The sequence below is a fragment of the Syngnathoides biaculeatus genome, chromosome 10, assembly GCF_019802595.1.
Source record: "Syngnathoides biaculeatus isolate LvHL_M chromosome 10, ASM1980259v1, whole genome shotgun sequence".
Lineage (NCBI taxonomy): Eukaryota > Metazoa > Chordata > Actinopteri > Syngnathiformes > Syngnathidae > Syngnathoides > Syngnathoides biaculeatus.
Genome location: NC_084649.1, coordinates 30673807 through 30701219, shown reverse-complemented (window position 1 = coordinate 30701219; position 27413 = coordinate 30673807). Strand labels below are relative to the sequence as shown.

The following is a 27413-nucleotide window of genomic DNA, read 5'->3' as shown; positions in this document are numbered from 1 at the left end:
ATGGTGAAGCCAACGCTCTACAGCTGACCCACCGTGCCGCCCTACTTTCATAATTACAAAATGATTAATTACCTTCACTACTGTAGTTGGCTTGGACACTTAAAAGGCATCAGATTTTCCTAGTATTTATTTTTTTGCACATCTTGGAATATTATGTCTGTCGTGTGCCTAGATGGACAAATCACGCCTCAAAGACCAAGGAGGCTTGGCCGAGTTCAGCCTGAAGAGACAGTGTATTGGCTCCCTCTTCATATGGGCTCACCACCTGTGGCAGGGGCCAAGAAGCTTTGGTGCAATGTAAGATGGGGTGTGGCCAAAGTTGGGAACCTTGTCAGTATGACCCCAGGCTAAAGAAGCTAGGTCTAGGGACATGGAATGTCGAGAAACATCGAGAAATTCTGATTTGACATACCGTGGTCGGGCTCGCCTCAACACACAGCTTAGGCTCCAGCAAGATACTTATTGATTCTTATAAGATTCTTCTTAGAGTCTGGAGTTGCTGCCACTGAGCCATAGGGTCATAAGTACGGCCTCACCCATTTGGTGCATGTACATTGTGGTTCACTCCAGTCATCATCCACATTTCCTTGTGTTCAAACCGAGTCCATCTCTTGGTGTAATGGTCAGTTACAAGTATAGGAACAGAGTTGAATGACTTGTCTGCGGAGATAGAAGAGAAAAAAAGAACAAAATAAGGAGATAGAAGAGAGCTAAAGGGTGAGGTGGAACCTGCAGTTGTTTATGTTGCTCCCTGTCAAATTGAAAAGATATTTTGGTTATCCTTGAAACAGCAATGTAACATGAGAGTGATAGCTAAACATGTGATAAACACACGCCTTAAACGGTTTCAGGTAGTTGCAGCGTCCCAGAAGAGGCTGTCATTGCTGATGGATGACACACATCCTCCCAAGAAAGAATACTTTTTCACACATCTATGAAAAAATAAAATGTTATTCACCACAAACCATATCCCATGCTGACACATTTACACTGGAAATTAACACAAAACTGAGGAAAAAAATGTATTGACCTTTAATTTAGGTGGCACAGTCGATCAGCTAGTAAAGCGTTGGCCACACAGTTCTGAGGACCCAGATTTAATCCCGCCCCTGTGTGGAGTTTGCATGTTCTCCCCGTGCCTGCGTGGGTTTTTTCCCGGGCACTCTGGTTTCGTCCCACATCCCAAAAACATGCAACATTAATTGGACACTGTAAATTGCCCCTAGGCGAGTGCAGCTGTTGACAGTCTCCATGTGCCCTGCGATTTACTGGCAACCAGTTCAAGCTTACCCCGCTTCATGCTCGTTGACAGCTGCGATAGGCTCCAGCACTCCCCGTCAACCCTCGTGAGGATAAGTGGCAAAGAAAATGGATGGATGGACCTTTAATTTAAAATAAAACAAGAAAAAACATTTGAATCACATAAGATGTATACTTAAACTCTACAGTCTCTCAACATCAGTCGCTCTTTCTTTCTCCATCTCTGTCTGCCTCTGTCTTTCTCCATCTTTCTCTCTCTTTCCCTCTCTTTCACACACGTGCACACACACATGCACACGCACGCGCAGACACACACACACACGGACACATAGTTGTTCATGGAACATACTGGTGGATGGAGCACCTTAAACACCCGGGGAGCAGTTCAAGGATACCACGGCCGTGACTGTGGGAGATGTTGATGAATGGCCCAGTCAGGGTCTTGAACAAAAGTCCCCACAGTGGCAGGAAATGACTTCAACCATTGGGCCAATTCTGACCACAAAAATTATCAAATGCACTTCCACTAAATGGCACAAGAAATGACTCATCCTCACAAGGGTTGCACAGTCACTGTGATTTGACAGGCATGCTATCACACTTGGTAATCTGCACAGTCTAGCACAAAAAATCACACATGTAAAATTTGTTACGACTGGTGGACCCCACCCGTAACTTTATATCTGTGGGCATGACTGACCACACCCGTACAATTTTCAAATGTGACTGGTTGCGGGAGTGCTAGAAGGGTATTCAGCTATCTTTAGGTGAGAGGTGTGGTATACCCTGAACGGGTTTACAGGAAATTGCAGGCCACATACAGCATATTAAAAAAAACATCCATTGACACTCATAGTCGCACCTACGGCGAATTTAGAGTCTTCCTTTAACCTACCTTGCAGGTTTTTGGGAAACTGGATTACCTGGAGAAAACCCATTTAGCAATAGGGAGGACATGCAAACTCCTTCCAGGCGATGCCAGATTTTAACCCCGGTCCACAGAACGATGAGGCAGACGTGCTACCCAGCCACCCACCATTCATACAATGCAAAAATATCTTTGGGTTGAACTGAACAGGCCTGGATTAACACAGATGAGATGAGATTATTATCTCAGTATACAGTCGAAACATCTGTGACCTTTTTGTTTGGTGGTGTGCCATGAGATTTTTCAAGTGTAAATTGTGTAATGTAATTGTATTTGGATATGATTATCATATTCAAGTGTATAGGATGTTCTTTTATGGCATGTTTTGTTTTACTTTCTTTTTGACATACAGGTGGTTGGTGAATGGCACTGAGGTCCAGCTGGGTTTGGATGTCCGTTACAGTCTGGTTGCTGGCAATTTGGTGATCAGCAGACCTGAATCTAGTCATGACACAGGCTCTTATCAGTGTCTGGCCATCAATCGCTGTGGAACAATCATCAGCAAATCAGCTAACCTAAAATTTGGCTGTAAGTGAATGAATAGCTTTTCTTTTCTGTTGTGCTGCTATCCTGGAATTAATTGTCCTGAAAGTATTTTTTTATGTGCTACAATAACAACATAAATAGTTCTTATTCGACCATATATGCAATCACATAATTTGTCTTTCAAAGAGAATAAATTTACCAGTTATAAAGAAAACAAAGTAACAAAAGACCCATTGTCTAAATATCATGTCACAGAGAGGAAAGAAAAAATGTGAAAGCAAATTAAAAAGTATCGTGAGATGTAGTAGAATAAACTTGATTAATTCCCACCTATGAGTGAATATTTACCACTGAATACCATGCTGCCCATGAGTGAAAAGTACATGAAATGGGGTATATGCCACAGATGGGGTGAGTCTTCTGTAAAAAAAAAAATTCTCAACAAGCTTAACTTTTCAATTTATGTGATATTAACCAAATATTGCTATTGGTATTGGATCATCAGAATACAATATTAGAGTCTTATTTTTATGTAGAGAAAATAGTCATGTGTGGCTTCTGACAATGTAAAAAGAGCGGTTTCTGACAGACAGGCGCATGGACAAAAGTACAGTTTTACAAAGCTGCTTGACTTGACAGAACTTCGGCAGAGAGAACATTTATTCTCACGCAAACATTTTGCCCCCAAAATTATTTCAACACATTGTCTATTCAGCAAGGTAATTTTGGAACTTTTGAATTATCAACAGTGTAAAACATTCATGGTTACATAGTGACCTGAGACCAAGATAGACACCATGCCTGGCCACAACGTATCATAAAAAAAAAAAAATAAATAAATAATATATATATATATATATATATATATATATATATATATATATATATATATAACACAGTTGCTCTCACAATCAGTGGCAATTTTAGAGTCTCCATTTAATGCATGTGTCATGGGCATGACCTGGCCACTGCCGCGGGCGGCGCTTCCTGTGAGGGACGCGGCTGTCACAGTTTGTTGCATTTTGGACAGAAATGGACCAAGCACTTAAGTGGTGCAAGTGTCATCGGCATTTGCCAGTTCATTGCTTATGCTTTACTGCATCCTGGGATACTCCGCTACTGTGCGTGAGTCGCAAGTTTAGTGGAGAGTAATCCATTGTCACCGCGAGCCTGTGCCTCTTTAGTTTGACCACATCTTGTCCATGTTTCTTAGTTTGCCTCATAGTCATCGGACCATGTGCACATTTTTGGATCTTGCCTGTTGCCTAGCGTTTTTGTGCTTCCACCCTTTTTTGAACTGCCTTTTTGTGTTTGACCTCCTTCTGGAATAAAACCACTCTTAATATCATGCCCCTGCCTCAAAGTCCTGCATTTGGGTCAGCCCCCGTGCCGCTGTCTTATGACAGAATGAACTGGCCAGAACAGGACCCAGCAAGGAAGACGCAGCGTCACCGGCCACGCCATCAAACATGCCGTTTGCCTGCTTCCTGGCGCTCCCAGCCTGAGGACCAAGCATCTATTATCCGGGTGGGCTCCGTCTTGTTGTCCTCGCTTCCCGCGCCATTTGCACCACCCAGGTGTCCTGATTATTTTCCGAACTCGACGCACTCATCACCACATATTTTGCTGGACTCAGATTTTTCGGATTACGAGGAAGACCTGAATTTATACGACCGGCTGCCCGATTCTGACTCGGAGACCGACTTGGGTTTTTCTCTCCCGGTGATCAGTCCCAGTCAGTTTATTTTGTAGCCCCATGCTTTCAACGCCCAAGTGCCTTCGTCCTGTGCGTCCAAGTCCTCTTCCTCCAATCCTTTCTGGGGGACCCGTTGGGCCATCTATCCGAGCCATCCACATGGCGGCCAGAGGAGACACCCAAGTAGGGTGCCTTCTTGTACTTCCCATTGCTGTCCGACCAAGCCACAGCGGACTATCGCTTCCGCCCCAGCCATGACCAAGCCACCGCCGACATCCGTCCATGTCTCACCGGCGACCGAACCACAGCTGATTTCTGTCCACATCTCGCCGGTGACCAAGCCATAGCGGACTATCTCTTCCTTCCCAGCGACGACCTAGCCACCGCCAACATCCGGCCACATCTCACCAGCGACCGAACCCAGTTGATTTCCATCCACGTCTCGCCAGAGACTAAGCCACAGCAGACTATCGCTCTCGCCGCGCTGATGGGCAAGCCACAGTGGAATCCCGCTTCTGCTCCAGCGATGGCCAGGCCAGAGGGACGATGAGTCTGCAGCCCTTGAGGGTGTCATGATTCCGCCGCTTCAGCATGAGCTGTGCAGGTGCCCGCGCGGCTGCGCTGATTGGGAGGTGCACACCTGCTCCTCATGCGGGCTGATCATCCCCTGTATAGATAGGACCCGGTGACGACTGGTCCTCCGCCACTTCGTTGAGCTTTATGTCCGGTTCCAGCACTCTCGTACTCCTAACTGAACCTGTGTGTACCGACCTCCGTCCGTTCTCTGACCAGCCTTGTAAGCCTGACTCCTTGACACTTCTGCCTGCATTGTTTCCCCGTGCACCGGACTGCCTGCTCGATCCCCGAACTCTGCATACAATAAACATGTCTCTTCTTGAACTACCTTGCGTCTTCCGAGTTCCTGCATTTGGGTCCTACCTCTCGTTCCGATGGGACGTGACAGAACGAATTAGCCAATACAGGACCCAGCAGGAAAGACCCGTCGCCGGGACCGACGCAAGGTAGACCGTCTGCCGGAGGACCAAGCCTGTCCAATCCGGGTAGGCTCCCTGACGTCCTCCACTTCCGTGTCTTACACTCCGCCAGCAAGGTATGAATACGTCCCGAACACGACCCGTCCGGCTCCTCATATTCTTCTGGACTCCGACTTTTCGGAATATGAGGAGGACCCCGATTTGTATGACCGGCTGCCTGAGTACGACTCCGACGACTTTGATTTTGTGTCTCTTTGCCCGGCTTTTGATCCCAGTCAGTTTGCCCCGCCTTCCCGCGTTTCCTGCACCCGAGCATCTTCACCCGGTAGATCCAAGTACACCAATTGGTACAAGGGAACCCGATTGGCCATCTACCCAGGACCTCCGCGGGGCGGCCAGAGGAGACGCCCCGGCCGGGCGCTCCCTGGTGTCTCTCGCTGCGCGGCAACGAAGACACAGTCCTCCCACTCCTCCCCGGCAATGGCGAGGCTTCCACCACAGAGGGAGGAGGTGCCGCCAAATCACGAGGCGTTCCGCCGCGAACTGCGGGCGGAGATTGAGCGGCAGAGCGTGGAATTGGCGGCTCTCACGGCCCAGGTCCGGCAAAGATTGGCGAACCAGCCGAGCTACGCTGACGTCGCGACGGCGACGGACTCGCTGCTGACTCAGATTCACGTTGCCGTGGAAACCGACCCGTCCCCTTGCCAAGTGCACGCCACAGTGGGAACAGACTCGCCACTTCAAGTGCACGTCGCAGTTTTGGCTGTTCCGAGCAGAGTTCACGCGGCAGTCGGAACTGACCCGCTCCCGAGACACGCCCACGTGTCAGTTTCGACTGACTCTCCGCCTACTCAGGTTCACGTTGCCCTGGAAACGGATTCGCCACCGCGCCACGCCCACGTTGCCGTTTCAACGGATGGAGTGCAAGCTCACGTGGCAGTGGGGACCGACCCGACGCCGCCTCACGTTGCTGTCCAGGAGGTAGCGACGTCTCCACAGCCGCTTCTCGTCCGTGCTCTGGAGTGGCAGTGGCGACTGGCCCGCGGACGCTCCACACTCCTGCTCTGTCGGCGACCGGCCCGCGGTCGCTCCCCGTTCCTGCTCTGTCGGCGACGGGCACGTCCTCACTTTCCTGTCCAGGAGGAGGTGGAGTTGGTGATGCTGCTGCCGCCCTCTCAAGTTGCTGTCCAGGAGGGGGCAGTACTGGCGCCGCCTTCTCAAGTTGCTGTCCAGGAGGGGGTGGTACTGGCGCCGCCTTCTCAAGTTGCTGTCCAGGAGGGGGCGACGATGGCGCTGCCGCCTTCTCAAGTTGCTGTCCAGGAGGGGACGGCGATGACGCCGCCTTCTCAAGTTGCTGTCCAGGAGGGGGCGGCGATGGCGCCGCCTTCTCAAGTTGCTGTCCAGGAGGGGGCGGCGATGGCGCCGCCTTCTCACGTTGCTGTCCAGGAGGGGGCGGCGATGGCGCTGCCTTCTCACGTTGCTGTCCAGGAGGGGGCGGCGCTGGGGAGTTCTGTGGAGCCACCCAGGAGCTGGAGAGACTTCGGGGTGGCAGTCATGGCTCTGGTCCTGCTCTCCAACATCTTCTTCGCTCCTGAGTTTGCCCAGCCGCTTCAGGACCTGGCCTCGTTGGCGACCAATCCCTGGTCGTCTTGCGTGGGAGGTTTTCGTCCGGAGCAGTGGCCTCCCTCGTTCTGGTTCCTGCCTCGCCGTTTGGTTCCTCACAGAGGTCGTCCGCCCGAATCCCCCCGTGGGGACCCTGGTGCTTGGCGTCCGGGTCGTCCTCCTGACCGGTCCACCCAGACGCCTCGTGTTTGGTGGCCTGGATGGCCACCAGTCTGGGGTTCAGGGGGGGGGCGTGCCCTCCTCCGGACCCCCTTCCGTCCACCCCTGCCTGTGTTATTGTCTGTTTTTTCGTTTAGGCACGTCTGGGAGCCGTGCCTTTGAGGGGGGGGGTACTGTCATGATCCTGCCGCTTCAGCATGAGCTGTGCAGGTGCCCGCGCGGCTGCGCTGATTGGGAGGCGCACACCTGCTCCTCATGCGGGCTGATCATCCCCTGTATAGATAGGACCCGGTGACGACTGGTCCTCCGCCAGTTCGTTGAGCTTTATGTCCCGTTCCAGCACTCTCGTACTCCTGACTGAACCTGTGTGTACCGACCTCCGTCCGTTCTCCGACCAACCTTGCAAGACTGACTCCTTGATCCTTTTGCCTGCGTTGATTCTTTCCCCGTGTACCGACTCCTGCCTGTCCGCTCATCTGTTGTCTTCGTCTGACGTCACAACTACCGCTGCTGCGCCGGACTGCCTGCTCGATCCCCGACCTCGGCATACAATAAACGTGTCTCTTCTTGAACTACCTTGCGTCTTCCGAGTTCCTGCATTTGGGTCCTACCTCTCGTTCCGATGGGACGTGACAGAGGGGCAGTGGACCGAGGTCTATGTTGGCTTCTACCACCATATGCAGGAGCAATTAGACCAGAGGAGTGCTGAAGTTGCTGTCCTAATGGACTGGGTTTAGCATGAATTAGACTCCCAGCTGAATCCCCCTGTTTGTTCTCTGGCGACAGATCTGCAACCAACCACCGTCCAGGCTTTAGGGCGACAGAGCCGCAGGCGACCCATCTCCACGTCTCGGCGGTGACCCTGTCATGGCCGGGTGTCCTTGAAGTGACCCAATCACGGCCGCCCGATGACCACGTCTTCACCCACTATTCACATTTTTATTTGTTAAAAAAGTTTAAAATATCCAATAAATTTCGTTCCATTTCACGTTTGTCTCCCACTTGTTGTTGATTCTTGACAAAAATGTTAATTTTATATCCTTATGTTTGAAGCCTGAAATGTGGCGTACGGTTGAAAACTTCAAGGAGGCCGAATACTTTCACAAGGTACTGTAAATTTAGTGTGAGCGGATTGCAGACTGCATGCCACAACTTGAGCTCCTTGTGAGTGTGTGCATCTGCAGAAAATGTCTATTTGGAAAGCAAAAAAAACTCTTTGGAAAGCAAGAGAAACAGTAAAATTTGAGTCTCAGTTATGTATCTTTGACCTATGTAGCATGCATCACTCCTGTACTGCGACAATCAAAATAAATAGGTTGACAAATCGAACACCTATATAAGACAGCTGTACTCCCTTTACTTAAGATGATGTGCAATCATCATCTTAACAACTATGAAGACATTTTAACTCAAGCTAAACCATCTGGTGACAGAACCTTAATCATTAAAAACAAAAGCAACTCCAACTCACTATTCTCCCTGCTTGGCAATTTTTAATGCCAAGTGGACTCCATTCTCTTCCGCCTTTACCCACCGGTTTTCTTTTATTCACTGATGTAATTTCTTTTGACCAAACACCAGATGGATCCACCAGCAGCTTCCTGCTTCCTTCTGCCCTAGACCATCCTCACTGTCTTGCCCTGTCCGACCTTCTCACTTACATTAAAATTTTACTGTTGGATTACCATGGATATTTCAGAAATCACCCATGCCTACAAGTCCTCCACTTGCCAAGTTGACCTCCGTCCTACTGTTTTGGTAAAAGCAATGCTGTCAAATGTTACAAAATGTCCATCTTTGTGGAGATCACTGAACTCTGACTCCTTCTGGCCGTACCATGGATTACCTTTTGGCATGGCCATTTCAGAAATCACCCATCCTCCAAGCCAGAAGTGGGTAGTAACATGTTACATTTACTCTATTACTCAAGTAATATTTTGGATCCTTTTTACTTTTACTCAAGTATTTACTGCATGGTCGAAAGAAATTTTACTTTTATCCATCCATCCATTCTATGAGCCGCTTATCCTCACAAGGGTCATGGGAGAGCTGGAGCCGGTCCCAGCTGTCATCGGGTAGGAGGCGGAATAAACCCTGAACTGGTTACCACCCAATCGGAGGGCATGTAGACAAACAACAGTTGTACTCACAATCACACCTAGGGGCAATGTAGAGTATCCAATTAATGCATGTTTTTGAGATGTGGGAGGAAACCAGAGTGCCTGGAAGAGAAAACCCACACATGCACGGGGAGGACATCCAAACACACAAGGGGGATAGGATTTGAACCCGGGTCATCAGAACTGTGAGGCCAACACTCCTACAGCTGTGCCACCATTCCTCCACGGTACTTTTACTCAGTTTTAATAATCTTTATATCGTTCCCAACCATCAGTTATCAATAATGTGTGTGATCTATTTTAACTTTTCGACTTCTGCATCAAGCCCCGTAGCTTCAGTCCACTGTGATGACCACAACGATCTGTGACTGAAGGTCACCAATGAAATGACACAAGAAAATAGCATGTCCGAAAACAAAGTTTTTTTTATTGGGCTTGTGTTTACATTAAAAACTGAATGTCCAACTTGATAAAAACATCTTGCAGCAAGTTGGGTATGTTTTTGCTGTTGTTTGGCTGTGGATATGGCAACACGAGCACTATTTTGTCTGTTAGAATAACTCTTAAACATGCATCTTTTGGGGTACATTCTGTTCTCCCTCTTTTCTCTCTCTCTCTCTCTCTCTCTCTCTCTCTCTCACTTGCTCTCGCTCTCTCTCTCGCTTTCTCATTCTGTATCTCTCTCTTTCATGCACACACTTTATCCACAAGTCTTGTCAGCAAACAGGTTTTTTCAGTGATTTTACTAGGTAAAGCAAACAATGTTTTGATAAGGCCCAACGCAAGTGTTTTCACTTAAATACTGAATGAAATCGTTGTAGGTGTGTGTGCAGTCCCAGTGTAAATGTGTTGAAATGTAATCTGAACACATGCTATTTCTAGGAGTGAGTACTTGTGCGAACAGATTTTTTTTTAAATATTTTATTTGAACTTTATTTATCAAGGTAAAATATCAGTAAAAAATCAGATCTCTTCTGCAATGGTGACCTGGCAAAGAAAGCATCAAGTTAAACATCAAGTCCAAGTCAGTAATATTCAAGGCAATTTCAGTTGTTTATTTTCACCCCCCTCAAAAAAATCTGGTTAGGACTAGGTCTAGATCCCGGTTACATGTATGGTGGATAAACCTTGATGATTTATCTTGGTCAAAATTATTTTACAACACAAAAACCTGGCAATTGAACAATGGTCTGTAGATTTAGAAACCCAATTCCAATGAAGTTGTGATGTTACGTTTAAAAAACAGAATACAATCATTTTCAAATCATCTTCAACCTATATTTAATTGAATACAGAGATGAGATATTTTAAGTTTAATGTGATAAACATTGTTTGCAGCAAATAATCTTTAACTTGGAATTTTATTGTTAATACCCATTCCAAAAAATCCTAGACAGTGTCATATTTACCATTGTGTGAACATCAACATTTCATTACATTTACAAATTGTTGAGACTTTGTTGGTGGTATTCTTTCCCATTCTTGCTTGATGTACAGCTTTAGTTGTTCAACAGTCCAAGGACTCTGTTGTAGTATTTTTGCGCTTCAGAATGCACCACACATTTTCAATAGGACACAGGTGTAGACTGCTGGCAGGTCAGTCTATCCAAACTCTTTTACTACAAAGCCATGCTGTTGTGCAGAATGTGGTTTTGCATTATCATGCTGACATTACCAGAGGAGTCTATAAAAATAACATTGCTTGGATAACAGCATCTGTTTCTACAAAACCTGTATGGAACTTTATCCTTTAATGTTGCCTTCACAGATATGTAAATAACTTTGAGTCCAAAACAGTCCAAATGGTTCTTTTCCTTTTTAGCGGAGAATGCAACACCCATATTTTCTAAAAACAATTAGAGATGGGATTTTGTCGGACCGCGGAACACTTTTTCACTTTGCATCAGTCCATCTTAGATGAGCTCGGGCCCAGAGAACCTGGCGGCATTTCTGGGTGTTGTTGATAAAAGGCTTGTTAAGTTGCACTTATGGATGTAGCGCCAAACTGTATTTACTAACATTGGCTTTCTAAAGTGTTTCTTAGCCCATGTGGTGTTATCGTTTACACACTGATGTCAGTTTTTGATGCAGTGCCACCTGAGAGCTCGAAGGTCACAGGCATTCACTGTTGGTTTTCAGCCTTGCAACTTACATACAGTGACTACTCCAGATTCTCTGAACCTTTTGATTATATTATGGACCGTAGATGATGAAATCATAATCATCTTTATTGGCCAAGTATTGAATTTGTCTCCAGTTATTGGAGATGCCTTAGTACAACACATATGTATGACATCAGACAGACAGTCAATTGACAGAGAACACTTCTTTTAATTCACAATTGTGTAAAGGATGCAGCGGCATCTACCATTTAGAGCAGTTTGAATGTTCATTGGAGCAATAGTCCAGTGCAATGACCATTGTGCACGGTCCTGGAGTGCGGGAGGGAACTGGAGCGCTCGAAATAAACCTACACAGGCATTGGGGAAACATCCAATTCCATACAGGAGTAGCTGGGACGAAACCCTGGTCCTCAGAACTGTGAGGCCAAGGCCTTACAGCTGCGCCACTGTGACGCCTTTTTTCTACCATGAGAACCCAATTATTATTTTGAAATGCCTGTTGCACTTGAGCAGAAAAAGTAAAATCCAACACCGAACAGCAACATTTAACTGTTTAGTTGCCATTATGATAGCAGACTCACTCCCCTAAATGCCTTGGTCAGGGTGTTTTCTTCACCGGAGTGAGACGGAAGGGTTCTAAATACCACGACCCCCTTTGTAACCGGACTACAGCGACCTTGGTAGTGGGAATGAGAACAGCTATCTTACAAATAGCCAATAAAACACATTAGTATTAACAATGGTTTCAAAATCAATAACCTTCTTACAATGAGACAAATTAACTCAAGTATTCCTCTCTGATATTTTTAAAGCTGTTGCCATGTTTGGTTGGAAAGAGTTCGATCCATTTTGAAAAGGGGTATATAATGACCAAACCCTTTTTTTCTTTTCTTCTTCACTTCTAATTCAATAGACTCATATTGATAGTTATTAAACAGATATTGTGCTGTAAGGAACCATCCTCTACATTGCCTCAAATTACCTTGTGTATTATGTCTTGCACATGTCAAACATGTCCTACAATTTCTTTTTTATTTTCTTCCATAAGTTATATGTTGATTGTATAGACTCATCCCTCCTGTTTGAGATATGTGACAAAATTATAGCTCAAAATAGCCAACTATTTATAGGATAGGTCTGTACATAGATGTCTTTTTATAATGTTGCGCATATCTTAATGTGTCTTTCATCTAAATTTTGTCATTTATCTTTTTTAATGCAGCTTCCTTTAGTATTCTATCAGTAAAAGCATTTCCCAATGAAATCATATCTTTGTTTGATGTGTGAGGCATTTGCATACAGTAACAGTTTTTTGGCATTTGCATTGCATTAAGTAAATTAACTAACAATTTTGCATGTGTTACTTTGGTTGTGGATGAAATCATCTTCCTATTTTTTTCCTTCCAGAGCAGCGCAAAAACCTGCAATGTTGCAAATGCATATTGGGTGTCTATAGCATGCATTTTCAATAACTGGCTTTATGCCGTCTATTGCATGTGGTTTTAATGGATATTGTTTCATAAATAGACTATATTCTGTTTTTGGTCTAATTTGTGCAGGCTGTGCACCCCTAATAAGTCCCACATCTGATAGTCCTATCGACCATATGCAATCTGGGACTTCTTTTAAAAATGTTAAAAAGAGTTGATACCGGGTCACTTTTGTAGTAGGTGACGGCCTGCACTAACCTATACTTTTCAAATTTTCCGCATCTGGTTTCCAATTTGTTGCTTTTTGGTCCCTTCTGATGAAACATCACAACCACTCCGAATGTGTGTCATATGCTTTAAACAGTGACACATGTGGCAACATTAAGTGTCTGTCTTTCAAGGCCTGTGGGAGTCTGAGTCTTGTGACTGCTGCCCCCAGATTATCTGTGTTGCAGATAAAAGTTGTAGCTTATCTGTTTATTTTTATCTTTCAGAATGTTCTCCACATGGAGAGCATAATTAACATATTCCTCCTATGTGCCAGCCAATGTAATGTTCGTTAACCCAGCTGTAATTTCTGTCTTTTAACACTGCATGCAGAGCATGTCAACTGCTGTTGAAATAGCCTATTCTCCATCTTCCTATAGCCCACTGTAAATCTTGAATACAATTATCATTCTCACTCTGTATTCCTCAAAAGGCACATCTTCTTTTGTCTTTGTCCTCCTATTTTAGTGTAATTTGCTCTATGTGTAAAACGCTAGGTTGCTCTCTGAATTTTCAAATTTTCCACATCTTCTTCATATTGATAACATCATCCATAGTCTCAAGTCCTATACACTAAATAGTCAGGTCGGCGCTATTTTGTGTGTCGGGGTTGATTACTTGGATCCTTGGTCACAAGTCGCCTAAATTGGTCATTTGTGCAGCAGTCTGCACAGTAGATAGAAGTCCTCCCAGTCTTTACGACCATTTCAAGTCAGTTCCTTTTGATCAAGTCATTCTGTGTGGTGGTGTAAGTCAGGGTAGGGGGTGTGGTTGGTTTTCTCTATTCATTATCTTGTTCTTTCCTTTTTCTGCCTCCTTTCTCTCTTGTAACCTTTGTTACAATTTCTCTTGTAACCTTAGGTATCGTCTTACCCATCTTAGGTCATTTTAGCAAGCTCACCTTAATTTCTACAATCTATGTCATTTTTCAGATGAATTATTTGTTGCGAATTAAGATGGTCAGAAGGATTGTATTTTATCTATTTATGTAAATATTTTAGCTTATATGGGCTTTGTAGTTTGACAAATTTCCAATCCTTCGAAGTTAAGTTGTCCCTTTCCTTTTGTTTACCAATGTTTTTCCCCATTTTTCGAATTTGGAGCCAACACACTACACCTAGTGTGTACTACAGTTGGCGTTTTTGTATTACACAGGGTGAATGTTAAATACTTTTGCTTGGTATTCCTCAAGCTTCTATCCAGAAGGGCGGAGGAATCTTGCCTTTGCTGCCAAACAAGTCGTCACTTCCTTTCCTGTCTCTCAAACGCTCATTTACACAATCACACACGGTTTACACTGCAGTTTTATTAGATGTTATTTTATACAAACTGTGTTTTATTTTCCATGAAATTTAAGTACGTACACGAGTCTGGCCTCGTAACACGGAATTTAACTGTAACCTATACAGACGAGTCCGCCCTCGTTACGGTCCACGGAATTTATGTGCACACGAGTTTTCTCTCCTTTACCTTTTTACGTACAGACAAGTCTGCCCTCATGACCACGGAATTTAACTGACCGATACAGACGAGTCCGCCCTCGTTACGGTCCACGGAATTTTTGTGCACACGAGTTTTCCCTCCTTTACCTTTTAACATACAGACGAGTCTGCCCTCATGACCACGGAATTTAACTGTGATCGATACAGACGAGTCCGCCCTGCTTTACACGGAATATAACTAATCTATACAGACGAGTCCGCCCTCGTTACGCGGAATTTAACTCTACTTCCTACACATTACCTTTGTAGAGACTGCGACGCACCTTCGCGCAGATTTCCTGTCGACAATCACTCCTTTTATACCTCGTAAGAAAATTGTTCTTACCAAGACGTCTTCTTGTCAGTTGGATTACCGTCAACCCTCAGATTCCAGTTAGAGAGTTCAAGGACCAGTCCCTGGATGGGTCTGTGTTGCTGTGGCCACGGTCTTCCTAGAAATCGACTCTGAAGCTGGGATCCTCAGGTATCTTGGAATCCGGCTCGATGAACCAAGAAAATGTTGGGTTTATGACCTAACTTGCTGGAATAATAGCACAAATAACTGACAAGAAGTCGTCTTCTGATCAAGAGGACGTGAGAGACAGGCCAGTTACAGTCTCCAAACACGTTATAAAACAGCCTCTGACGTGCTCTTTTTTCTTTTTTTTATGAGAAAACACACAAGGTCAAAAGGAGGGGTGAGCAGATGAAATGAACAAAGGTACAGTTTTTGCTGATGATGTGGCACATTCTTTGGTTATGATGGAGTTGTCCTTGGCCACTTCTACTGTTGCATCTGTGTGTAGGAGCTCGTCCTGTGAACAAGGCTCTTCGAAGCAAGGGTGATACTTTGGCTTTGTTGCAAGTCCATAATAAATATATGAACGATAACTCTTAACACCCTCACAATGTTTTTGGGCCTGCCACATTGGACCGGCATCTTCCCCCACCATTGGAGCCAACTTTCCAACATGTGGTGATCAATTGATATCTCCTCCCCTCTCTTCACCCGAGTTTCCAGGACATCCGGTCACAAGTCCAGTGACACAACCACAAAGTTGATCATCGGACTGCATCGAATTACAAAAAGGATGGACACTTCAATTGTGAACACTTTTTTTTGGAAGAGGAAGGAACATGGGGTGACCTACAAGAGTGATTGTAGGAACACGGAGGTGGATTACATTATGTTCGTACGATGCAATCTGAAGGTGATAACTGACTGTAAGGTAGTTGTAGGGGAGAGAGTAGCTAGACAGCATATGATGGTTGTGTTTAAGGTGACTGGTGGTGGGGGGTAAGCTTTAGAAGACTAAGGTAGAGCAGAAGACCATGTGGTGGAAGATGAGAAACGAAGAATGTTGGGCGGTCTTTCGGAAAGAGGTGAGAGGAGGAGCGCTGTGAAAGTTGGCTACTAACCCGGAAGACTGGACTACAACAGCCAAAAGAGACTGGCATCAGAGTACTTGGTGTATCTTCTGGCAGGAAAGGGGGAAGGAGACTTGGTGGTGGAACCCTAAAGTACAGGAGGGCATACAAGGAAAGAGATTAGCGAAGACGAAGTGGGACACTGAGAGGACTGAGGAGAGGCGAAAGGAATACATTGAGATGTGACGTAGGGGAAAGGTAGAGGTGGCGAAGGCTAAACGAGGCATATGACAACATGTACACAAATTTTATAAAACAGTGGTGAGGCCATCCATGATGTACGGATTGGAGATGGTGGCACTTAAGAGACAACAGAAACCTGAGATAGAGGTGGTGGAAATAAAGATTTTGAGGTTCTCTCTTGGAGTGAGCAGGTTGGATTGGATTAGAAATGAACTAGTTACAGGGACAGCCAAAGTTAAATGTTTTTTTTATATAAAGTGAGAGAGCACAGACTTCAATGGTTTGGACATGTCCAGATGAGAGTGAGTTTTTTGGTAGAAGTGTGATGAGGATGGAGCTGCCAGGCAAAAGGGAAGAGATGAGGGCTGTTGGTGTTTGAGAGAAAGATGCAGTAGATAGGATTACATGGAAAAAAGATGGCAGGCATGTGGAAACCCATAACGGGACGAGCCCAAAGGAAAAGAAGAAAACAAGGTCACCAGCCAGTCGGAGAGGACAATAAACAAATGATCATACCCTCTCACATTCACACCTACAGATACTTTTGAGTCTAATTAATCTACCATGCATGTTTTTGAAATGTGGGAGGAAACCAGAGTGAGTAGCCACAGAAAACCACTCATTTGATTTGAACCCGGGTCTTCAAAAGGACAATATTATGAAGAGCTATTTTTCCTCATTAATTATTACTGTATCTCAAGGTAACACCATAGTTGTTTTTTTTAAGTTATAACATAGCCGTGATTGAAAGTGGTAATGAATGTTTGTACTGTGCCCAGCGATTGAATGGTTACCAAGTCCATGATTGTCCAAGTTAATATGGATAGACTCCACCCCATTCTGAAAGAAATTCTCAAAAAATTCTCTGGTTTTATGGAAGTTGTTAGTGTTCTTTGAAATGTGTCATTTATGTTTAGCAGTTTTCACATTGTAACCGATTAGTGTTTCTTTTTTGCCAGCCTTTTGAATGGTATTTAATGCTCTCTTTTATATGAAGTTTTTTTTCTTTTCTTTAGACCTTCACGACTTCCCTCCAGACAGCAGAAATCCTCAAACAGCTTATGAAGGAATTGGAACATTCCTAGCATGCCAGCCTCCTCCACATTATCCAGGTATCCTTTTAATGATAACTTTCCTTTGCAAAAAATATTTCTGACTTTTAGCACTACAGTATACTGTAGCATGACATACTCCAAAAGGTATTGTAAATTCAAACCACATGTACTGCTTCTACCTGCACTGTTGCTTAATAAGATAAACATCAATGTTTTTTTTTTTTTTTAGCTCTATCCTATCGGTGGCTCCTCAATGAGTTTCCTAACTTCATCAACAAAGATGATGGCCGCTGGTTTGTATCCCAGGTAACGGGTAATCTCTACATTGCCAAATCAGAGCCCAACGACACTGGAAACTACTTCTGCTTCACTACAATCAACATGGACATCAGCACGAAGAGTACCTTCAGCAAAGCTAATCCAGTCATTGTGCTGCCTGAAGGTAAGATGCAAACTCAGTGCTCTGCTGAGCAAACCAAGACCTTCTCAAATGTGTTTTTTGACACAACTCCAAGTAATTTTGAAAAAGGCAAGCAGATTTGTTCATTATAGTACCTATGATCTTAACGTGAGTTAAAAGAAGCCATTTCAATTTTAGTTCCTCAGTTTTTATAAACAGAACACAGGGCAAAAAGAGTAATTGACCAATTTTTCCAGAATAGAACAAGTGGAAATTTATTGTGCTTTCATCCAGTTAAAACTGCTAGGGATTTTAAATAAATAAAAAAGATGACCATTTGAATTCGCCATGGTTGGCTCTGTTGTTTTTTTTTTTTTTTTGTGCACCTATAAGCACACTATACCATCATCCATCCATCCATCCATCCATCCATCCATCCATCCATCCATCCATCCATCCATCCATCCATCCGTTATCGGTACTGCTTCTGCTCATTCGTGTTGCGGGCGTGTTGGAGCCTATGCCAGCTGTCATCGGGTGAGAGGCGGGGTACACCCTGAACTGTTCACTAACCAAACGCAGATAATACCACCAGAATTTGGTATAATTATCACATAAGGTGGTTCAAGATCTCTAGAAAGGAACCAATGTATTATTTACACATCACTAATTATAGTTAAACACTAAAAATGAGTGATTTCAATTGATAAACTGCTTGTTTGACTAGCCAATCCAAAGAAGTCAGCTCCAAGCATCAAAGTGCGCTTTCCAGCGGAGACCTATGCCCTTGCCGGATACACTGCCCAGTTAGAGTGCTTTGCCTTTGGAAAGTAAGTTTCAAAACATATCAAATTTTCACTTGAACCTTTTGTCTTATATCTGGTCTCAACTAGGGCACTTCTTTATCCCTCCATTTCCTCTTGTAGTCCTGTCCCAAAACTGAGATGGAAAAAGGTGGATGGACTAATGCCGTCCAAGGCAGGTTCCAGTGCTGAGAGTCCCACTCTCATCATACCAAACCTTTCCTTTGATGACGAAGGTGTCTACGAATGTGAAGCCCACAATTCTGAGGGAGTTGACCTGTACCAGGGCCGCATTAGTGTACAAGGTTTTTCCTAAAATGTGTTTGCCTTGCAATGAATCACTGTATTTTTACTTTACCGCTTTTAAATACATTGTAATGTGATTCTTCATGCAGTTCTTTTTTTTGTGCTTCAGCTCAGCCAGACTGGTTGCAGGTGATGAGTGACTCTGAAGTTGAGATTAGTTCAGAGCTATACTGGAGTTGTGTAGCTGCTGGTAAACCAAGACCTACCATTCATTGGCTTCGTAACGGACAGCTACTCACTACACAGGTACAAGTGCTACACCAATAAAAGTCCATTTATTTATCAATACAATTCATACATTTTGCATTATTTGTTTTATTTACAATGTTACGATGAGTGGTTAAACAGTGGAAGACTGGATAGAGCTTTGCCTCACAGTTCTGACGACCAGGCTTTAAATCCAGGCCCCACCTGTATGGAGTTTGCATGTTATCCCCGTGCCTGCATGGGTTTTCTGCGGGCACTCTGGTTTCCTCCCACATCCCCAAAACATGTATTAATGGGAGACTCTAAATTCCTGTCGGTGTGATTGTGTTTTTTTTTTCTTTCTGTGTGCCCTGCGATTGGCTTGCCACCAGTTCAGTGTGTACCCTGCCTTCTGCCCGAAGATAGCCGGGACAGCCTCCAGCACTCCCGTAACCCTTGTGAGGATAAGTGGCTCAAATAATGGATGGATTTTCCAATGACAGTGATGAAAGTCCACCAGATTTTCTAGGAATTCCAGATTTTTAAATTTTCATGAAAATAGCTCCGGAAAATTGAGGAAAAATTGCCTAAAATTAATCCGGATATTAGTTGACAACATTGGACGAACATGTGTTTGAGTTTGTTGTTTTGCTTTCACGAGCGTAGCCATGTTGAGGCATGAACACTAGTAAGAGTAACGCCCCTCCCCTCGCATTCTCTCAAGACGTTGATTATTTTGTGTGGTCTTGACATTAATTTATTTCATAAACGTTGTTAACCAAACAAGCCTGCTCCAACCGGTATTCATCCGGAAACAGGAAATGCAATGTATTGAGCATGTACGGAGCATGTGCGAAAGCGCATGTTCAGAACTGCTTCACGTAATGCGAGCGCATTTACGTCGAAAGTCATCAACATCGTGAGCCATGTCCAAGGAAATTCAGTTACACCAGGGGTGCTCATTGCGTCGACCGCGAGGCAATGTGACAGCATAAGAAAAAAAACGAAAAAAAAACAAACATCAGACTATCATGCACCTCGTCGCTTGATTCAGGTGTGGCCACAACAATCCGTCAAGATTGCCGACAGGAATGTTTCTTTACAATGTATCGCTAGCTTGTTTGCAACGAACGCCGATTATGTTGAACTAAACTTTCAGCATTTTCAAAACATTGCGGGGATAGACCGTTCATGTTTATTCCTTGAGAGGCCAGTGCATTTAACTTTTATTCAGATAAAGTTTGTCAGATCAAGAATTTTTATTGATGAAAATGTTAAATACCGTTTTATATCATATTCTACGAATATCAGTTGAAATTGAAATGAGTTTGAAATTTTTGTTTTCTATTTTAGTTATATATTTGCTTATTTTATTTTTAATTTACAGTTGTGTTATACTAATGGGTAATGTGGGGAAAAGGACAATTTTAGATGTCTTTTTACTGAATAGTTCACTTAATTCATTTGTCTTCAGATAAGATGGCATATTTTGAGCACATTTTAATGACATATGTGATTTTGTGCTATCCAGTGATAGGAGGATGGGGGGGGGGAATCTCGGCTTGGCCCTTGGGGAACTTCTGCCCAATTTTTTTTTTTTTTTTGGTCAGGACTTAGAAATTTTACTTTCAATTTTTGTTTGAATTTTGTTCACAGATATCGCCAGAATGCACCACAGCCATCCATTTTTTCAAAGGTTTCCCAAGGGAGCATGCCCCCGGACCCCCCTAGTACTCACATTTGTATTTTCAGGAATTTTCACGAAAGTCCACTTTCATCTTTGATCAAGTTTGGCCTAATGAGCATCTAAATTGACCTGTGGGACAAGACCATTTGACAAAAGCAAGATATCTATACAGGTTCAAAGAAATAATAATCAGAATCAGCCAGTGTATGTACTGCAACAACACACAAGGAATTTGTCTCCGGTAGTTGGTGCCGCCCTAGTAAGAGATAGATGTTGAGTACGAAGACCAGAACACACGAACTAACAAAAACGAAGGAGAATAGAATGTCAATTGACACGGAACATTTTTTTTTTCATCATATAAGAACTCAGTCGTGCAAAGTTCTGCAAGGATGCAGTCTTCTAGCATGTCTATTACAGCGATACTTCAGTGCACTGAAAATTGTGCAAAGGGTGTCAAGGTTTGAGGAGTTTATGCAGTTGAAAGTGATGATAGTCTGTCGTATATAATATTTATATTGATTGGCCCAGGACGGTGTGACACCAACTCACGGCAGAAAACTGCCAGCATGTAGTGGAATTATTGGTTGGCTGTTGTTAGATTCCGCTTATCCGCAGGACTAATCGGGAGAAATGTCCTGACCGACTCTCCAGTTAAAGGGTTAAGCTACCCCTTTACCCCAGCTGACTCTAACGTTGTGGGTGCAGGGGGACGGGAGCTTCTTAAGTCGGTGTCGAGATTAATTCGCCTAGGTCAACTAACTGCCTTTAGTTTTGCAGAGCCAATCCGATCTGCCCTCACTTATCAGCCCTTAACGAGTAACCTTACAGAGCAAAAGGGTGACAAAGTGATCGCTCTGCTTTTACAGCAGCTCCATCTTTTATGAATCGATTGCACTTGTCTTTGACCTCGTAAATTTAACAATCCTTGTTAGGATCATACGATTTGTTTTATCTTAAAACGGAAATTATCAATGAGTGACTGATTAAAATAGAATTTTACGACTAGATGATGTTTCTGTCGTTGACGATCGATCTTCGATGATGTTGAATGGTAATAATGAGACAACTCAATGTAAGAATGAGAAAGATAGATGAAAATGGAAGTTTTAAGTATTTAATAAAATGATAAAAATTGTTCAGATAACATTCATTACTCGACAGTCACTCCCGCCAGTCGCGGGGTACGGTTGCAATGTTAAGGCAAAATTCGATGTGAATTGAACATAATTGAATAAAAGGAAAAATGATTAAATTGATAATACTGATGGTAAGTAGGATGAGATAAATGACAAAAGTAATAGGTAATAAAAATGAAAGAAGATTAGAAGCATTCAAAAACATTAGAAATTCGGGAAAATAGACATTTTTGAGTGAGCCTGTGAGGGGTGATTAAGTCCTACGAAGCTCGAAGCCTAATTTAGTAATAAGGGATTTCAAGATTAAGGATAAATTGTCAAGCCAACTTGCCCTTCTTAGGTAACCATGTAATATTGCTGGTATTATCCTGGCATTACCTTACTATAGTAGTTGTTTTACTCGCGCCCAATCATAGATGGAGAAGTCAAAAATAAGCATCCCAAGTTGCTCGAAGACCTCTCCGCGCCAGCTTGCCACACGACTATTGCTCCCCATACAGGGTTCGCACGCGTCCCTAAAAACCCCTAAATTTTCGAAGGTGCATTTAGGGGCTCCTAAAAGTCCTTAAAATCCGTGAAAACCGGTCAAGCCCCTAAAAAGGCCTTAAATTATAAAAAATCAAAGGGAGGACCTCTACCACCAAAATTCTCCCGAAAAAAAAATCTTTTATTTAAAAAAAAAATAGCGATCTGTCTGGGGTCTAAAACAGCCGGAAATTATCAACGGAAGTCACCGTGTTGACAACGAGTCCCCATCTTGTCGTCGATATTCCATTGTTCGTTTCCGTGAGTCGGCATTTGACTTCGTCTTTGTTACGTCTTTCATTGATCCAACTTGTATCATGGGGAAGTGCATTTTTCAAGATGCTTGGGTTGAAAGTAAGGAGTTTGGAAGCTGGGTTCGTTGAGATGCAAAAGATCGGCACATGTTTTACTGCCATCTGTGCAAGCAGAGCTCCCAGTTTGGAAAGATGGGTGTCAAAGCGCTGGAGTCGCACCGGAAAAAAGGAGACACGCTGATTTGCCGAAGACTCTCTCATCTTCCGTTGTTATGAATCTGTTTCTAAAATATAAAGATAGTGAAGCATCAACTTCAGGCAGTAGTACTAGCAATGCATGCGCACTTACAGTTGTCCTGCCATCGACTTCAACCAGCCAGAAGTCAGGCTCTATGAACATAGTTCAATACATGAAGGCGGACTCGTTAAAGGCAGAGATCGTGTGGACTTTAAAAGTGATCTGCAGCCATTACAATTACAAATCTTGCGAAAATAATTCCAAAGTGTTTGCAGTCATGTTCCCAGACAGTGACATTGCTAAAAACTACCACTGTGGGGAAAGGAAGACTTCATACCTGGCTACATTTGGCATCGCTGCCCACTTTTCATCTCTACTGAGGCAGAAAGTGAAGACTGAATCAGAGTATGTCCTCCTCTTTGATGAGTCTCTAAATCATGAGATGCAAGAGAAGAAGCTGGACATTCATGTGCGATTATGAATTCATGACCAGGTCCGCACTTGCTACCTCACCTCTGAATTCCTGAGACGTTCAGCAGCAACTGATCTTCAGGAGCGTTTGGATTCTATCGTGTGTGACTTCGGTCACCAAAAGCTGCTCCAGCACTCGATGGATGGCCCCAATGTTAATTGGAAGCTGTACAAATCAATTCAAGAACAATTAGAAAAGATGACCACCTGCCGTATGCTCCAGACTGGAAGCTGCGGTCTCCACAACCTCCATAACGCATTTCGGAATCGGTTGCCGGGCAGCTGGATGGGGGGTGGAAGATTTTCTGTCCAGCCTCTACAACTTGTTTCGCGATGCACCTGCCAGGCGCGAGGGCTTTAAACAAGTCACTCTATCCGACACTCTCCCTCTCATGTTCTGCAAGCACAGATGGCTTGAAAACATTAATGTGGCAGAGAGAGCGATCACCGTGATGCCACATGTGCGAGATTACTGCGAGGCAGCAAGGACGAAGAAGGTGACCTGCCCAACCAACAGCTCCTTCACTGTTGTTCAGAAAGCAGCACAGGACCCCATCTTTGTTGCCAAGCTTCACTTCTTTCTCATGTGGGCCAGGCTGGTGGAACCATTCTTGAAATTGTTCCAGACTGACAAGCCTATGCTTCCCTTCATCGCAATGGACATGGGCACCCTCATCAAGCTCTGATGGAAAAGTTCATCAAGCCTGAAGTCCTTAACGAAAAGGCAGCCTCCCTCACCAGCCTTGTCAAGATTAATGTGGATGACAAGTCACAATGGGTGGATTTATCGAAAGTAGACATAGGCTTTGCTGCTGAGAGACTGCTTGTGAAATCTGGCATTGCAACCGAACATGTAAAGCAGGAATTTAGAATGAGCTGCCAAACTTTCCTGGTAAAGATGATAGAAAAGTTGCTGGAGAAGGCCCCCATCATATACAGTTTAGTCCGCCTACTAAGCTGGATGGACCCCCGGCACATTGCCATGAAAGGTGAAAAGGAGAACAACAACAAAAAACTCCAAAAAACCTAACACATCGTGGTGGATCACAGAAGGGTGGAGGAAAGCAATTGCGACAGGATTCTGTTCCAGTATTCCAGACTGAGTGAAAAGATCCAAGAAGATGAGGAGATTAGGGTTGCTTTCTCTGACTTCAACATCTCTACTGACAGGCTCGACCCGCTCTTCCACTCCACTCTGCATCAGCAAGAAAGCCAGCAGTTCCAGGAGCTATGGGGCGTCATAAAGGAGCTGCTGCTCCTGTCCCATGGACAGGCATCTGTGGAAAGAGGCTTCTCTACAAACAAGGAGATCACCGAGGACAAACTAAGTAAGGAGTCACTGATTGCTCGGAGGCAAATAGTGGAGGTGGTCCAGCAATATGGAGGGCCTGACATGGTGCCTATCACAAGGGAGCTGTTGGTCGCTGCGTCTTCTGCCAGAAGTATTTACGTCCAGCATCTAGAGGAGGAAAAGAAGAAGAAGGATGCATCAAAACAGGCAGAGAAGAGGAAGGAAGCTAAGGCAGAGATAGCCTCAAAGCCAAAAAAGCCAGACTAGAGACTGATATAGCTATGCTTATTGAGAAGGCTGACAGGCTGTGTGAGCAGACAGAAGAAAAGAGGAAGCTGAGGTTTATCACCGAGGCCAATGCACTCAGAGGCAGAGCAAAGGACAAGAGAGCCTCTTTGGCACCTCTGCAGCAGTAAATAGAGGAGGCACTGGGTAGGCTCAAGGAGCTAGAGTAGGGGTGCTGAAACAGACATTAGTAGAAGACATTTGTGTATATAGTTGCAATTGTAGTTAGAATCAGTTTTTCTGTATACTGTTATGTGAAGACGTTGACAATGGTCATATCAATGAGAACTACCACAAGGGGCGACAGGTGATCACTGTCACAGGTACTGAGGTACTGGAACCTTTGATGAACCAAGAACAGCCGATGGCACCATTGGGTGAGTCTTTTTTCCTTACTCTTGATTTCCCACGATGGCCCTAAATTTTTCGTGTCGGCCCTAAATCTTTTCCGTGTCAGCCCTAAATTTTTCGTGTCAGCCCCTAAGAATGGCCCTAAAAAGCCCTTAAATTTTTTGGGTCCGACAGAGGATGAACCCTGCCATAGAAAGGCCCGTCCCTTGTCAGCGTGAAATGAACAAAGAGCCTCGGAATTCTGTATCCAAGTTTTTATGGCTTTTTGGTGGAACATTAAACCTGACCCTAACATGAAAATAATTGGGTTGTTAAGGTTGCTGACTTTGATATGTGGATGTAATACGAAGATATAAAAATAATTAGGTTTTTAAGGTTACTGACTTTGGTATATGTATGCAATGCGGTGAGATGCTAAGTGGGAAGGCTACGTCTATCAGAGAGATCTTTGCCGTGCTGGTGACCCATTCAAGTATAATTTGGTTTGGCGACATCTGGTGTTCAATTTGAGAGTTGGTTCTAGGGCTCCTCAACACATGAACCTGAACCACACAAGCCAATTACTATCAATTCGCGCCATTGCTATTTGTGGCATGGCAACTTACTTGAAACTGTTAAAGAATTCATCACTTTAGACTGCTCCCTTTGCACAATTGTCATTGGACTGGTCTATAGGGTAGTGCAATAGGGTAGGGGCACTCTGTATAAGCTTAACAAAATGTGGGCCGTTGACACACTCTTCACTTCTGTAAATGAAGAAGACTCTGCATATTGCATATCTTTGTTCTGAATGTCATACCAGGGCAGCACCGACTGCCGGAGACAAATTCCTTGTTGTTGTTACATACTTGGTGATTAAAGCTGATTCTGATTAAATAACTTAGTTTTAGGAGTTGTTTGGAAGGCCTGCTAGTTTTTGTCATAAGCCAGTGGCACGGGGGCGGACCCAAATGCACGACTCCGAGGCAAGGGCATGATCTTAAGAGTGGCTTTATTCCGGAAGGAGGTCAAAGACGGAAAAGCAGTCCAAAACAGGTACAGTGACGAAAATAAGTATTTCAACACCCTGCGACAGTGAAGAAAACAAGTATTTCAACACCCTGCTATATTGCAAGTTCTCCCACTTAGAAATCATGGAAGGGTCTGAAATTTTAATCGTAGCTGCATGTCCACTGTGAGAGAGATAATCTAAAAAGAAAAATCCAGAAATCACAATGTATGATTTTTTTTTTTAACAATTTATTTGTGTGATACAGTTGCAAAAAAGTATTTGAACACCTGTCTATCAGCGAGAATTCTGACACTCAAAGACCTGTTAGTCCGCCTTTAAAAGTTCACCTCCACTGCATGTATTATCCTGAATCAGATGCACCTCTGTGGGGTCATTGGCTGCATAAAGACACCTGTCCACCCCATACAATCAGAAAGACTCAAACATGTAACATGGCCAAGACCAATGAGCTGTCCAAAGACACCAGAGACAAAATTGTACAACTCCACATGGCTGGAAAGGGCTACGGAGAAATTGCCAAGCAGCTTGGTGAAAAAAGGTCCACTGTTGGAGCAATCATTAGAAAATGGAAGAAGTTAAACATGACGATCAATCTCAATCAGAGTGGCGCCCCATGCAAGATATCACCTTGTGGGGTCTCAATTATCCTTAGAAAGGTGAGGAATAGGGCCCAGGACTACACAACATGACTTGGTGAATGACCTGTAAAGAGCTGGTACCACCGTTTCCAAGATGACTGTTGGTAATACACTAAGATGTAATGGTTTGAAATTATGCATGGCACGGAAGGTTCCCCTGCACAAACCAGCAAATGTCAAGGCCCGTCTTAAGTTTGCCCATGCCCATTTGGATAATACAAAGGACTCATGGGTGAAAGTTTTGTGGTCAGATGAGCCCAAAATTGAACTTTTTGGTCATAATTCCACGAACCGTGTTTGGAGGAAGACGAATGATGAGTTCCATCCCAAGAACACCATCCCTACTGTGAAGCATGGGGGTGGTAGCATCATGCTTTAGGGGTGTTTTTCTGCACATGGGACAGGACAACTGCACTGTATTAAGGAGAAGATGACCGCGGCCATGTATTGAGAGATTTTGGGGAACAACCTCTTTCCCTCAGTCAAAGCATTGAAGATGGGTCGTGGGTGGGTCTTTCAACATGACACCGACCCGAAGCACACAGCCAGAAAAACTAAGGAGTGGCTCCGTAAAAAGCATATCAGGGTTCTGG

The 27413-nt window shown here is 44.2% G+C and overlaps 1 protein-coding gene across 4 annotated transcripts in view; it reads left to right on the top strand.

The window, feature by feature from the left end:
- Positions 1 to 27413, top strand: part of cntn2 (contactin 2) — a 92977-nt gene that overhangs the window by 23136 nt on the left and 42428 nt on the right. For all 4 annotated transcript variants that reach the window (XM_061831363.1, XM_061831362.1, XM_061831360.1 and 1 more), the window contains exons 4-9: positions 2541 to 2716; positions 17196 to 17291; positions 17464 to 17676; positions 18362 to 18464; positions 18561 to 18742; positions 18853 to 18989. In XM_061831363.1, the coding sequence (XP_061687347.1) occupies positions 2541 to 2716; positions 17196 to 17291; positions 17464 to 17676; positions 18362 to 18464; positions 18561 to 18742; positions 18853 to 18989 (907 nt within the window). The remainder of the gene's footprint in view (positions 1 to 2540; positions 2717 to 17195; positions 17292 to 17463; positions 17677 to 18361; positions 18465 to 18560; positions 18743 to 18852; positions 18990 to 27413) is intronic.